This window comes from Piliocolobus tephrosceles, chromosome 2 (assembly GCF_002776525.5).
Source record: "Piliocolobus tephrosceles isolate RC106 chromosome 2, ASM277652v3, whole genome shotgun sequence".
NCBI lineage: Eukaryota > Metazoa > Chordata > Mammalia > Primates > Cercopithecidae > Piliocolobus > Piliocolobus tephrosceles.
The window spans coordinates 73088577-73104487 of NC_045435.1; the positions used below are offsets into that span (position 1 = coordinate 73088577).

Here is a 15911-nt window from a genome sequence, read left to right on the forward strand (position 1 = left end):
GACAGGACTATACCAACTTAGTTTTTCAGAGTGGTCTGAAAAAGGGTAAGTTTAATACATATTTTGCCGTTTCCAAATGATGGCTTAAGAGATTTTCTGGACCTATTTTATCATCAGGGAATAAATGAAAAAGACCACCAGAGTCAGGGCTATGTCCCAACTTTTCCGTTTTGACCTAAAAGATAGTGAAAAGTACCCTGACCTCATTTAAGCAGAGATTAAGGATATGGGAGTTTTGCCTGCAAGTCTTTGAAAGTGGCTAAAGCTTTCCCCTCAAGGTTTGACTTTTATATGTTATTAAGAGTTTAAATCTACTGTATCGGTGAACCCTTCCTAAGGAAAGAACACGTAAACAAAGTGGATTTTTTCCCCAGGCTATAAAATCCAAAAGTAGAAGATGACTTTAAAGGTAATACCAGTTCATGTACGTAATCCATAGAAAATAATGTAAAATATGAGCAATTTTAAAGAATTTCTTGTGTGTGTGCACAACTGTAGACAGGTGATATGCTCACAATTCTTCCTGTATACCACAGTTTACCATCAGCCTCTCCCATTCTCTACCTACTGTATCTCAAATTACACCCCCCTGAAAAAATCAGTTTTAACAGTTCAGTGCTTTATATCTACACTTCCCTCTGTGTTCATACAAATTACACACATGCACACTCACATACAAAACTGTATTTTTTATTTGTGCAAATATGGGACTCTATTATTTGAAATATGATTGAATAAATTATCTACATGTTTATTAAAAGGATAAATATTGATTTTTCCATTTAGCAATTTTATCAAATACAAATAATAAAACTTACGTTTTCTCACTTAAGAATTTTATCAAATGCAGTGATATATTTACCTGCAGGTCAATGCATATTAATTAAATTCTTTTTTTTTTTTGAGACAATGTCTCACTTTGTCGTCCAAGATGAAGTGCAGTGAAGGGACCACAGTTCACTGTAGCCTTGACCCCATGGGCTCAAGGGATCCTCCCACCTCAGTTTCAAAAGTAGCTGGGACTATAGACATGCACCACAGTGCCTAATGTTTTAAATTTCTTTTCCTTTTTTACAATCTCACATTATATTTATTTGATCATAATGTGGACAAGAAGAATGTATTCCTATTCTTTTTGATACTAACAGTTTTACAGAATTTGTTTTCAGTTTCCGTCAAATAACATATAGCATATCTTTTTGATATGGAATCTCATACCCATTTAGATCCAGTACGTTCATTAGAATAATATAGTCTTCTGATTTTAAAAGCAACGATCGCTTATAGAAAAACGATATGCATCAGACAAATGAGAACATGTCTTTTATGTTTGATATCACTTAACTTACAGGATGATGTGAAAATAGTTTGGTTATAATTTTAACAAAACTAAACGTCACTTCAACTAATGAAAAAAATTAAACACTGAAGAATCAAATATCTGCTGACTAAGCTGATATTCCTGTCAAAAGAAATGTCTTCTGTTGCACTAAATAGTAGAATTAGAAATGCAATATATGTTAAGGCATATTTTAATTAATATGTTCCAGAATTGCACAGTTTCCCTATGTTGACTAAGCTGGTCTTGAACTCCTGGGCTCAAGCAATCCTCCCATCTCAGCCTCCCAAAGAGTTGAGATTATAGGCATGAGCCACCACGCCTGGCTAATTCATTCTTTTTAATGGCAATATAATATTTCATAACATGATGAATTGTACTTTAATTATTTTCTTATAATGGACTTACTAGTTATTTCCAGTCCTTTTCACTACAGATGATGTTGCAATAAATATTCTTGAGAATATTGCTATTATCTGAATGTTTACGCCTTCCCCCAAGTTCACATGTTGAAATATAGTTCCCAAAGTGATGTTTTTAGGAGGTGGGGCCTTTGGGAGATGATTAGCTCATAAATGTGGAGCCCTTGTGAATGGGATTAGTGTTTTTATAAGGGACGGATGAGATTAGAGTTCTTCCCTTCTGCTATGAGAAGATATAGCAAGGAAGATCCATCTGTGAACCAGAAAGTAGGCCCTCACTAAACAATGAATCTGATGGCACCTTGATCTTAAGACTTTCCAGTTTTTAGAACTACAAGAAATAAATTTCTGTTGTGTATAAGCTATCCAGTTTATGGTGTTTTGTTATAGCAACCCCCAAAACTAAGACACATATATCTTTACATGCATGTTTATTTCTACAGCATGTATAAGCTATCCAGTTTATGGTGTTTTGTTATAGCAACCCCCAAAACTAAGACACATATATCTTTACATGCATGTTTATTTCTACAGCATGGGGAAATTGCAGCTTAAATACACTGTCAAGTTTAAAGCTGCTGTCTATTGCTTTGTAAAACTTTCACAGAAACAGGATAAACTGGGATATTTTAAGTGCTCCGTCATTACCGGTTTACAATTTTTGCTGATTACTTGCTGTTTAACCAAGCACTATGAAAGGAACCAGTGAGGGAAACAGAGACAAACAGAAGCAATGTTCTGCCATCTATAAGAAATCACATTTCCTCTCATTGTCAATATCTCCCACAGAAAACGATATCTCAGAGCGACTCCTCAAGCCATTATGTGCATGCAGAATGTATGTTCTTTCTCTCTGTTCACTACTAGCTTTTTCAGCAACTAGTACTCTCTCTCTCCTCATGTCTCTGGCTCAGCTCTTTTAAAACGTAGATCAACCAACTAACTTATCTGACTTTTAAAATTTGCTTTGTCCACTATTCATGTTCTCTTCCACAAATGAGAGTCTAATTACTGAGGTACAAGCAAAAAGCCCTTCCTCTTTGGAGCCTTAGAATCCTAGAAGATAGAGGGGAAGGACTGCAAATAATTTAAATGTAGTAACTTAGTAACCTTTATTCTACTTCACTCTTTCTCTCTCATACACATCTCCTGCACACACACACACACACCTCCCCCAAAGAGGGGGGAACTATAAAAGAGTATTTTGCAGTGTGATAGATTATTATGAATGAATAAAAATCTAGTGGAAGTTCAAAGAATGAGGTGAATCATTCAGTTTGGGATAGAGGAAAAGAAGAAAGAATAAATACGAGAAAAGGCTTCATTGAGGAGGTAACATTTAGTTGAGGTAAAAGACAAACATTTTTTTTAGGCTTGAAAGGTGAGGACATTCCATACAGTGTGAATAGAAATAGCCAGGGCACTGAGGTAGAAGGGGGTTTTGAGTTTTGGAGGGATCTGGTATAGCTTAGAGCGGTGGTTCGCCAATTATAATGTGGATAAGAGTTATACAGGGAGCTTACTTAAAATGCAGATTCATGGGCACCATCTTCCCAATATTTTGATTTGGTGTCCAGAAATGTGTAATTTGAACAAGTTCATCCAGGTAACAAACACCTTTTTATATACCAGTAGAGACTGTGTGAGGAGCAATGGCACAAAATCATGTTGCCACAGTATTGAACACGAACTAGTATTTCGGATAGGTGAGAGTGTGAGACAATAAGAGATTGTGTCAGAAAATGATGCCAGGTCTTTGAACTGGGTTTTGAGAGATAATAACTTGACAATGAAGCTATTATTTTCTTCCCTAAAAGCCACTACTTCACAGGAAATATTTATTGAATGGCTGAATGAATGAATGTGGGCAGAATTCTGAGAAAGCAAACTGAAAGTTTCCAGAACTGTGATGATTGCTTGCTTATCTAACTTGACTGTAAGGCAAACAGTTTGAGAATAGCCAGCTCTGAACCACTAATTCAAGCCTTCCAAAAGCTGTCTTGGTGTATGTAAAATTGATATACGCATGCATTTTCATTCAAGTCTACAAACAAGGTAAATGTAATTATCTTGTAGATCATCCGTGTAAACAATCATCACAGTTATGTAGTCACTGCCAGATACAAGCCCTTAGAGCTAAGATCTGGGAACAGAGAACAGGCTCTTACATAATTTCCCAGCTAGTCAGTGTTAGGGCCTGTGATTAATGCTACATGACAGGCTTTGAACTTTCTATTCAGATAGGTTTGCTTGCCTTTTGGAGCTCCTAGCAAGACGAAACGTGTGGCCTGCAGATTTCACTCTGAATAACCATCATCCAGCCAACAACACTGACATGGCTCTGTGGCCCTGTGGGTAACCGTTACTGTGCCTCACTCCTCTGCCCATACACAAATTGCAGTAGGAGCGTCAGGGTGGTTTTACAGAAGTGGAATACAACTTCCTGAAGCCTAGTCGCTGAAGAAAGCCATGGCAAACAGGCTGGTGGGCTCTTCTGGGTGTAATCAGAAAAGCCCTAGAGGAGTGGCCAGAGAAAAGAAACTATAGTAGGGAAGAAAGGAGTTTTGCTCTCTACCCGCCGCCGTCTATAACAGTCTGTAATAGCTTCGCAGCATCTTTCCCTCCCTGGAGCTCCCGCGGAGCAGTAGAACACGCGCTTCCAGCATCCCAGTCCCGCCGAGGAGCTGTCCCAGTTCTGACCAACTTTCTGAGCCTGGCCAAGTCTTCCCGGTTCCTCCGCTCAGCTATGGGTCCTCCACCCATCCCCTCATCCCCGCGAAGGTCCAGGTGAGGGGCCAGAGCCCAGCGGCAGCTCCTCCAAGCGTCCCCCTCCCCCATCTCCCAAGGGGGAGGTTTCTTTCCACAGTCCCTGCTCGTCTGCAAGCGGTGAGGTGAGATGACACTTGTCTAAGCGCCTGCAAAAATGCGTCCACACTCCCGCCTCCAAGCAGAGCGCCTCAATCTTGTCCCTACCACCTTGGAACGGCACCTTAGGAGGGGACAGGATAGAAATCTCCGGCTTGAGGGTTGAATCTCCGGCTTGGAGCAGAACCGAGCAGGGAGCACCCCATGCGACCTCTCCTCACCCGATGGCACGCTGCCTGGCGCCCCTCCCTGTACACACACACTGCTACTCACCAATTCCAGGGCTCGCAGGAATGCAAGGGGCTCCTTCAGCACCCGGAAGGTGCCCGCAGAGGCCAGCTTTGGGGGAACGAGGCGAGAGAGAGAAAGCAAAGCGTGAGGAAGGGGCTGGGGGTGCCTCTCCCAAGCCGCGGCACCCCCCGCCCCCTCGCCCCGCTCCCAGCCAGCCGCCCTGCCCAGTTCTGTCTCACCTGACTCACAGGGTCCATAGCTCGCCCTCACTCGCTCTTCTCACCCACCAGTTCTTTTTAAAAAGGAAGTTCTCTTGGCACCACCGTCCTCAGGGCCAGAAGCCCCTTCGGGAGCAGCCAGAGGAGCGACACCTTGGAGCAGCCCGGCGAGGGCAGGGGGCCTCGGGGAGCCCACTCGCTGACGCTGGGCTCTGCGCTCCGGGAAGCCAGAGCGTCGGGGAGGCGAGGCAAGGCGAGTCAGCGAGGGGTGGGCAGGGAAGAGCTGGGGCAGGGTAGAGACAACAGGGGAGGGGGAAACCCATGCAGCCAGGAGAAGGCTGTCATTGGCCAGCCGCGCTCCAGAGGGGAGGGCGAGGAGGTGGGCGAGGCAGGACCCACAGGCATTGGTGCAGGCTCAGCCGTGCGCCCGGTGCCCTCTGGCTCTGGGGAAACTTGAGGTCTGTCGGTTTGGGAAAGCGGGCTTGGAACGGTCAGCAAGACGGCTGTCCACCTGAGGAAGGGGTTTCCAGGTAGGAGGAAGACACCCACACCTTACATGGGACATCTGTGTGAGTTCTGATGACTTCCGAACAGCAAAATAATAATAATAATGATAAATACCTAAAAATAAAAAATAACTATTTGTTGACTCTTTCATTCCTTCCAGCCTTTATAGAGCATCCTTCCTGTGGGCAGGCAGTGCTTAGGTGCTGGAGTACACACACAAAAAAAAAAACAGGATAAGCATTGCCACTTCCCCCAGGGGAAGCAGAAGCGGAAGCAAAACTTGCAATGTGGTCTGGACAGTGATGCAAAGCAGAGCACAGGGGCCATGGGCACAGGGCAGGGGATCCATCTTGGCCTGTGGATGCCAGGGCAGAGGACCAGGACGGAGGAAACTGCCTAGAGAGAAGAGATGGAAACAAATTAATCTTGAATGTGGGACCATGTGCCAGTGGAAAACAGATTTAGCAAGGATGAACTGGCCAAGGTAAAACATCTCATGAAAGGCTAAACAGGGAATGAAATTTAGGTACCTTTCAAACTCATTTTATTTCTGAGATCTTTTGCCTGAGATCTGACCCCCAAATGAACTTCCCCACCAAACTTATAACTCTGGGTCACTCCTCCAAAGTTAGACTCTTTTCTTGAAACTTAGTGAAAGGTGGTTCATGTTGTTTCCTCTTAGTGGGCTAATCTTGCTGATTATAATAAAAACAACAACAATCGAACAACTGAGTTCTTTCTATGAGCTGAAAACTGTGCTAAGGGCTTTACAAACCATTACTTCATTAAATATTTACAAACCTCCATAAGTTAATAATACTATTATTCCCATTTTAGAGATGAGGAAATTGAGGCCCACGGAAGGAAAGCGGCCTGCCCAAGGTTGCCCAGCTAGCAGATAGTGAAGTCAAAATTGATTTTTTTTTAATCAGAAAAAGAAAAGAAGAAGAAGGGGAAAAAGGAAGAGGAAGAGGAAGAAGAAGAAGAGAAGGAGGAGAGAGAGGAGAGTTCTTAGCTACTACGTCAAGTAGTGATATGTCCTCTTCCTTCTCACTCCCTTTGGACTGGATTCCATTTATGAGTAGTCTCCCAGCAACACAGATAGTCCATCTGTTTACTACAAAGATTTGCCAAAATGGTTTGGAGTTCATGTGTGTGTGTGTGTGTCGGGGGGCAGGTATTTGATATGTAGAAGTGGATGAGAAATACGGAAATCAGTAATTCGCTGTTGGGGAGGGGGAGGCAGCTTCTAGGTAAATGCCCCCTGCTAGTGAATTTCGCTACAGAAAAACTAGAAATGTAGTTAGTAGGTACTCCAGTGGACTGTTTGCACCATCTGCAGTCAGGCAGTTTTGTTCCTACTGCTCTTCCTACATGCAGATAGAGCCTGAAACAATTAGAAACAGTTGTTTCAAAAATAAGCCATTATGCAACTATGGGGGAAGGGTTGGGGGGAGAACTAACACTATCAATTACTTAGTGTGTACCCTACCATATATGTATATGATCTTATGGGGGAAGTTACTTAACCTCTTCAAGACCTCAGTTTGTTTCTTTGTTTTAATCTGTAAAATGGAGCCAAAATACCTATCTTAACTGTTTTTTATGAGAATCCAGTGAGATTTTGCAGATAGCATATCTAGGGCAGTCTGCATTTCACAATCCCTCAGCATGTGTAAGTTACAGATCACTTCTACAGAAGCAAAGGTGAAGACTCAGAGGTCCATATCAGAGGCAGGGTAGATTGTAGCAATGTCCTGCCGCCCTTTGCAGTGCCCCTTCCCATCTACATATCCTTGCCTTTTGAACCAAGAGGTAGCCATGTGAATTGTTTTGACCAACAAAATATGGGCATTTTGTTGGTAATGTGTGCATTTCTGCGCCAAGTGATTTGCCAACTTATTTCCTTCTACCATGATGAATATGATTTCTACATAGATTACTCTGACAACTTGGGTCCTAGTGTAAGGATGACATAGGCAGAGCTGCAACCAGACCTTGATGGACATGAAGCTAAGCAAAAAAAAAAAAAACAAACAAACAAACAAAAAAAACAATGCATTTTGGGGTGTAAGCAACTGAAAAATTTAGGTCTTTTCTTACTGTAGCACAACATAACCTAAGCTGACTGATAACACAGCTAGTAAAGTAGCTGAACCAAAATTCCACCCTAGGTTCATATGATCTCATGGTCCTTGTACTCATCCTCTTTGCATGGTAGTCAACTGGCTTACAGGGTATGAGATCTCCTCCACATATTTAATAATGGTAATTATTATTGTAATAGCTATTACCAGTTGAGTTCCTGCTACCTGCCAGGCATTGTACTAAGTGCTTTACATACATCATTTAAGTATCATAATAATTTCCCCTTTTCTACCCTTAGAATGGCTATGTAACTTGCCTTAGGTCATCTACATATTTATATCTCTTTATACAGGGAGAGAGACTTATTGCCTACTTGCAGATCATTTGAGTTGAAAACTTGGCACAGAAGAAGTGAGATTACTGAGCCTACTCCCTCAGGTCTCTCTTCACATCCAATGTTCCTTCTGACTAATATGGTGGCATATTTTTTTCCATTTCTCCAAACACCATGTGAAGGAAGTCAAAATTGTGGCAAATGGCAGTGTAATAGCTTAGACAACAATTGCACATTGTCAGAGGATGCTTTTCCCATTCCAGAAATGTATGAGCTTCCAACAGCTGCATCACCAAAATAACCCAGAGTTTCATATCACATTTGCAATGTTAAATATTTTGTAGACTTTAGGTTAGAACCTCTGTATTCAGACCTGGAAATAACATTGGGTTCCCTAAAGAACTAGGTTGGGGGAGATAGGACAGATGATATAAACACTGCCACAATATTACTATTAGTGACTAAGGGTGACCCATTCTCTTTTGCCCCAAGGTGATGAAAAGTAATTTCCCTCTTACTATAACGAATCTATCACAATAGATGAAGGATAAAGTTAACTTTGGTGGGTATAAATGATCCATTTTGATGGCCTGTATTGATTATGTAAATCAAATAATTTCCAAATTATCTTTTGTTTTGGGCCAGGCACCCATAGCTATGAAACTTCCTTTGATATGCAAGGCAATCCATTTATTTACTGCAGTCGTCTGGTTCTCAATAGAGGGTGATTTGAACCCTTCCCTCCACTGGAAAACATGTAACAATGTTTGGAGACGTTTTGATTGTCACAACGAGGTGGGGGAGGGGGCAGCGGATGACACTACTGGCTTCTAGAGGGCAGAAGCAAGAGATGCTGCTCAATATCCTACAATTCAGAGGACAGTTATTCAAAACAAAGAATTTTCTGGAAAGTGTCAATGGTGCAAGGTTGAGAAACTTCAGCAAGTAAGGGCTGAGTGCCTATCGTGCCCTGGTACTGTTCTAGGTACTGTAAACAGCTTGCCAAGGTTCCTGCCTTCACAAAGCTTACACTATAGTAAGAAATACATTCAGCCCAATTTAGTAAAGCTCAACATTTGCTAAATCAGCAAATGAAAATCAAGTTACAAAACCAACCATTTGGAATCTCAGAGGGTTAATCTTGAGTCAAACTATACAAACCAAAGGACCAAGCTATAATAGAAGAACTTGCATTATTCAGGCAAATTAAATCTTGTTCTCACAGGAAAATATACCTGGGTTTTATATTCGTATGTCTCTTGTGACAAAGAGAAAAAACTAATTTAAAACTTTATCTGCAGCAACTTAATACAAGAGGAAACACTACCCATATGTTCTGAAATCTAAAATCATGGAAAAGAGTGGAAGTCTGTCAAAATGTTGTATATCTAACCCTCTGCTCATGCTGCTAACCTGAAATTTCCAAATCTTTCCTTAAGTAAGTAAATATGAAAGCAAAGGCCAATAGCATGCCTGTGCATTTATTTGTTTGTGTGTTTGATTTTGCATAGGGCCACTGGTACACAGGACAGGAGATCGTGTGGAAATATTTTCAAAAACTCTAATTTTAGAGTAAGTATAGTATTATCTCTCAGTCCAAAGATGAAATAAAACATTTTTACTTTCTTATGCTCCTGTGTCTTAAATGGATGCAAAAAAAAACATGCAAGAATATGTATACATGTTCGTTTGGTTTAAAACTTCATCACATCATAAGATTTCATAGGCTTCTTATGAAAATCTTAGCATTCAAATAGGATCGTTCTTAATTAACAAATATAACTGATATAAAAATTCATATATGGAGCCGGGTGTGGTGGCTCATGCCTGTAATCCCAGCACTTTGGGAGGCCAAGGTGGGCGGATCACAAGGTCAGGAGATCGAGACCATCCTGGCTAACACGGTGAAACCCCGTCTCTACTAAAAATACAAAAAATTAGCCAGGCACGGTGGCGGGCGCCTGTAGTCCCAGCTACTCAGGAGGCTGAGGCAGGAGAATGGTGTGAACCTGGGAGGCAGAGCTTGCAGTGAGCCGAGATCATGCCACTGCACTCCAGCCTGGGCGACTGAGCAAGAATATGGCACAAAAAAAAAAAAAAAAAAAAAAAAAAAAAATTCATATATGGATGGTCAATGTGAACTTAAATTATAAAATGCTTTTACTATTTCTATTTCCACATTTGTTCCAAATGAAATAGATTTTTGTTAATCACGTTAGGCTTGAATACATGCAAATTAGAGGACCAAAACTAACACAAAAGGATTGAATCCATTGACCCCAGAGAATAATAATAGCAACAGTAATTATAATAAGGGTTCTAATAATACATTAAGTATTAATATTAATTAGATGCTGGACAGAATGCTATGTGCCTCTACAGGCATAAATTCTTTCTTTCCTCATCAACCTTATAAGTATCTACTACTGTTACTTCCATTATGCACATGAGAAAACACAGTTCAAAGAGATTAAAAAATCTCAACTAAGGTCTTATAGAGAGTAAACAGCAGAGTCAGGATTTTCCTCCTACTCTCATAACTTTCCAAGAAAAAGATGATTTGCAGTTTTCATTGCAATTTTGAAAATGTCACAAGCTTTAGGCAAAAATATTTTTCTTGCTGAAACATAAACAAAATTTCTCTGGAGAACTGAAGTAAAGATGGGCACCATTTTCTACGACTACTGCTAGTATTTCAGGAACGTACTAGAACACAATTAGAAAAAAATCTCTTCCCCCTTCTCAAAGGCTCAATCATTGTAATTTTTATCTTTCATCATTAACTGTGTATTTCCAAAATGCTCATCATTTTTGACATTCTCCTGGGATCACTCCCATGTTTTCGCAGATTCGTGAAGCACAACATCTTTGAGTTAGTTTCACACTGTTACCAAAACACCAGAGGTTTGGTCCAGGTCCTGCTGCGTGCCACAGAAAAAGCCAGTCACTGAGACAATGAGTATGCCAAGGAAGAAGGCTTTAATCTGGTGCTGCAGCCAAAGAGATGTGAGATTAGTCTCAAATCCATCTCCCTGACCATTTATATAGCAAGGAAGAAACAAAGCTATGTGTGGGAAAACAGGAACTAGGGAGGGTTAAGGACTGAGGAATGAAGGGTATGGCATTTCATTGTCTGGATGCATTGATCTGGTGAGTTTCAATTCTTTGATACTTTTTTTTGAGAGGCCTGAGGGTCATTGCCTGAGGAAGGAACCTAGATAAAACAAATTTACTTTCAAGCTTTAAGACCACAAGGGACAATTTCTATGTTTATCCCAAAAAAAAATGCCTATGGACTGATTGGGTCAGTTTTAACACCACATACTGCAATTTTTGAGTGATGTAAACAAAGCCCAAAGAATGGCCCTCCATTCTTGCCTAGTCTTCATCCCAAGGAAAGAGTCTCCATAAAGGTGTTGACACAAGTTCGAGTCAGTTAACTGAGTTCATCATTACCTGGCTCTATCATTTCCTAGTTGTATGACCTTGGGAAGTCACCACCCTCTTGTCGTTCAGTTTCCTTATCTGTAAAATGGAGGTAATAATTTTTATCACCCCCATCACTTAGCAAGAAGGAATAAATGAGTTAATACAGTAAGGCACCCAGAAGAATATCTGGCAGCAGATGAGTTAATGTAGACATCTACTAAAAGTCTAAGAAATATGACCAACAGCAATGGAAAGGAGATGTCTATGATATTAACATCCTGTGTGGTTATCACACACCACTACTCACAACATATACTTGTAAGAAGTCATTTATTGTCTTTTCTTTCCTTCTTTCAAAATTCTCATTTCTTGCTTTTTCCTCCAATTCTCTTTTCTTCCTTTCTCTTTGAACCCCTAGGCTGTCAGTTGATCTGGGAATTTTCCTTGGAGGTTAGCAAGAATATTTGGTCATTCAAAACATTCTTTTGGGGGATGTATAGATACACATACACATACATTATTGAATAATCCTAAAACTACAGATTAAATATATTAATATATATAGATGCTATATAAATGAAATACATACAATCATAAGATTATATAACACAGCAGATTTTTTATTTCCCTGATGGTTATAAGTTGAGATTTGGCAGAGTTTTTTAAAAACTCATTTTTCTAAAAATGAGTTTTGCTTAGCAATATGTACAATCTCTAATAGTTTTACTTCTGTTTCAGGAAAGAGATATTTATATATGTAAAACATATAGATGATGAAGATAGGAAAGATCAACGGATTCTACCATATACTTAATAAAAGTATGTAATCCAAAGTATACTGCATGCATTCACTTTATTATATTCTCCAGTCTTTAGACCTTGCACTTCAATATGACAAAATAGTTTTTGAATCTGCTCTGAATGTGGTAAAAGAAAACCTTACCCTGCTCAGCAATTAAAAGGATCATTTCCTTATTCCTTCCTAACCTAAACCTTTAAGAAAAGTAGAATTCACATTAATTTAAATATTAAGATAATAGAAAATGGACTCCTTTGGCACTCATGGTTATAATCTCTGCCTGCCTAAGTTCTTTCACATAGCTGGGCTAACATGTGAGAATACTGCCCAATCCACTCACACAGAAAGAAGAAGCATGAATCTAATACCTAAAATTAGGTTTTTACTAAATTATATTGCACTGCAGTTTTACACCTGCTTAGCAAATAGTACCCAGAAGAAAGGTAAAATTATATAGTTTCTTCGCCAGAAATAGAAAACAGATTAAAATGATAAACACTTAAAAAGAGAGAAGGAAGGGAGGAAGGGAGGAAGGGAGGAAGGAAGGAAGGAAGGAAGGAAGGAAGGAAGGAAGGAAGGAAGGAAGGAAGGAGAGGAAAGGAAAGGATAGGAAAGGAAAGGAAAGGAAGGGAAGGGAAGGGAAGGGAAGGGAAGGGAAGGAAAAGAGAATTTTTATCTCTAAATCGTGGTCAAAAGATATTGTCAACAGTCTCATTGTAAGTTACTTTTATTTAGCATTTACTACATGCCAGGCACTGTGATAATCTCTTTATAACACTATGAAGTAGTTATTATTATCCACATCTTATAAATAATGGAACTGAAGCGTAGATAAGTTAAATTACTGGCCCACGTTCATACAACTAAAAACCAAGCCAAGTTTGAAGTCAATATTTCTCAAGAATTTGAACAAATTTTATACCTTCTAATTGTATAAGGTATGAAATATACATCTCTCAGGTCACAACTGGAATCTGAAGATATTGATGAGACTTTTATTTAGCTACCAGTCAGTCCCAACTGCCTAATTAAATATTAGAGAACTGGTTCCCCCACATTCTCAATCAGCGTATGTCCCTTGGTTTGATTTATTTTAATCTTATGACTGATGATTCTTGCAAAATCATTTGATCTAAAGAAAAGTTTTCAAAACATCTTAAGGAGTTATTGTTTTATCTTAGTGTTATTCTCTCTTCCTGATAGCTGGGGAGCAAGAGCAGCCACCTTGGAGCCAAAGATGAAAGTCATGTCTGGAGGTTCATAGGTTTATCTGACACTGTATTTGTAATAAGGTAGTATTTTGTTCATGCTATTATGTTTTGGGATTGGTTTTTTGGTTCTGAGAATACTTTAGACTGTCCCCTAATACATAGCCCTTCAATGCTCAGTTCAAATGGCATCTGCTTTGTAAAGGCTTCCAGATTTCTACCTCCTTTAGTCATTTTTATCCTATGCTCTTTGTATTTGAAAATATTATCTTAGCATTTATAATCCTCTGGTTTTACTATGGTTATCTTAATTTAGTGTCCGTTTCTAACCTTAGAAGTCTTACCTAATGCTCTAGACTAAATTAGGTACCTCCAACTCCTTTAAGAAATCTGGCACATAATAGGCACAGAGAAAATGTTTGTTGAATGAATATATGATCTCCAGAAAATATGGATTACTCATATTTGTAGCCCATTAGTTGCTAAGCTCAGTGTCTGGCACATATTAGGTGACCAATAAAAGTAGAATGCAACAGTTTGAATAAGATGATATTGGATGAAATGCAATATGGAGTGCTTAGAATATCAGTTCTGTGTAGAGCAGTAGGTAGATATTTGTGGTACAGAATGTCCTTACAAAGGCTTATCTAGCAGTGTTTCTATGAGCAAATATTTTTAAATTTCTTTTCATCTGAGACACAATTGTTGGTAATAACAATAATCACATTAAAAGAACCAAAGAGGAGTGGCTGTTACATAAATTCTAGGATTGGTCTTCATTTCTTTTTCTTTTTTGAGATGGAGTCTCACTCTGTCACCCAGGGTGGAATGCAGTGGCTCACTGCAACCTCCATCTCCTGGGTTCAAGTGATTCTCCTGCCTCAGCCTCCCAAGTAGCTGGGATTATAGGCGCCCGCCACCATGCCAAGCTAATTTTTGTATTTTTAGTAGAGATAGGGTTTCACCATGCTGGCCTCTAGTGATCCACCCACGTCGGCCTCCCAAAGTGCTGAAATTATAGGCGTGAGCTGCTGCACTCAGCCTGGTCTTCATTTCTCAAAAGCAGTTGTACACATATTTGTTTCAACTTGAACTCTCACACCCACCTTTCCATGGTCAAGCATTTGTGAGAATAATTTTTTATTTACAAGCAAATTATATACTTATATTATTAGGAAAATAGAATTTATGCCTATATCATAATCGAGGGAATAAATATGAGGGATATTTAAATATATAATGGTTTCTCAGTGGTCTTAGTATTAAAATTATAACAAAAGTCTCTTCACAAATATTTCATGTGAGTAAAATTACCTAAAAATTGAAATAAATTTCTAGCATTGACACAGTGCAAAAATTTCAAAAGGTAGTACAATTGGAAAATTCACTTTCAGTGCCAAATAATTCCATAAACTCCCTTGTAATAAAAGAAGTCTGATATTAAGTTTTCTAAATTTTCAAACTATAGTTGATCCTTGAGAAACATGGGTTTGAACTATGTGAGTTAATGTGTATGTGGATTTTCTTCCACCTCCACCACCCCTGAGACAGCAAGATCAACCCCTCCTCTTCCTCCTCCTCCTTCAGCTTATTCAACATGAAGAAGACAAGGATGAAGGCCTTTATGATGATCCGCTTCTACTTAAAGTATAGTAAATACATTTCCCTTTTTTGTGATTTTCTTAATAATATTTTCCTGTCTCTAGCTTACTTCGTTGTAAGAATAGAGCATATTATATGCTTAACATACAAATTTGTGTTAATGGATTGTTTATGCTATCGATAAGGCTTCCAGTCAACAGCAGGCTATTAGTAGTTGTGTTTCTGGGAGTCAAAAGTCATACATGAGTTTTTGTGGGGGGTCAGCACTACTAACCCACATGTTATTCAAGGGTCAATTGTTTTCTGTATTTTCTATAAATATTTAAATAGAAACAGAAGTTATCACAATTAAACACATATGCTGTATGTGTCAACAATACAAGTGATTTGTTCATCTATCCACAACTTAACATAATAATTTCTTCAGTGTCACCCAGGCCTTTCCTTTTGCTGTCTAGATGGCATGTTATCAATGAATCTTTAATAAAGGCTGTCTTTGGGGACTTCCCCTCTCACTTATACCTTGGCACATACAATCATAAGTTAAATTCTGTGCTCATTTTGCTTGCTTTTTTCCATTAAGACCACTTATTCCACAGTATGAAACAATGAATATTCAGGTGACAGGAAATCTGAATTTGTGAAACCGTGTCTGAAGTTATGAACTGTTTTATAATATTTTTTATTTTTGCTGAAATTAGTGATACTGAACAAATTGCTTTTTTGTTTCAGATTTCCATAATTCTTTTAAAATTTATTTAGTAGGGGGCTGGTGGAGGGAAGTTTCCTCAGGCTCCTGAAAGAAACCTCAGGCATGACTCTTGATTACTGTCTTAATAAAAAGGTGTACGGTCATTTCAAATGATCGT

At 39.2% G+C, this 15911-nt stretch overlaps 1 protein-coding gene across 1 annotated transcript in view; it reads right to left on the reverse strand.

The window, feature by feature from the left end:
- SYNPR (synaptoporin) overlaps positions 1-5530 on the reverse strand; it is a 327584-nt gene extending 322054 nt beyond the window's left edge. Inside the window, exons 1-2 of the mRNA XM_023200533.1 lie at positions 5097-5530; positions 4900-4965 (exon numbers count right to left, since the gene is read on the reverse strand). Coding sequence (XP_023056301.1) covers positions 4900-4965; positions 5097-5114 — 84 coding nt within the window. The 5' untranslated portion in view covers positions 5115-5530. The remainder of the gene's footprint in view (positions 1-4899; positions 4966-5096) is intronic.
- Positions 5531-15911: the final 10381 nt, after the last annotated feature.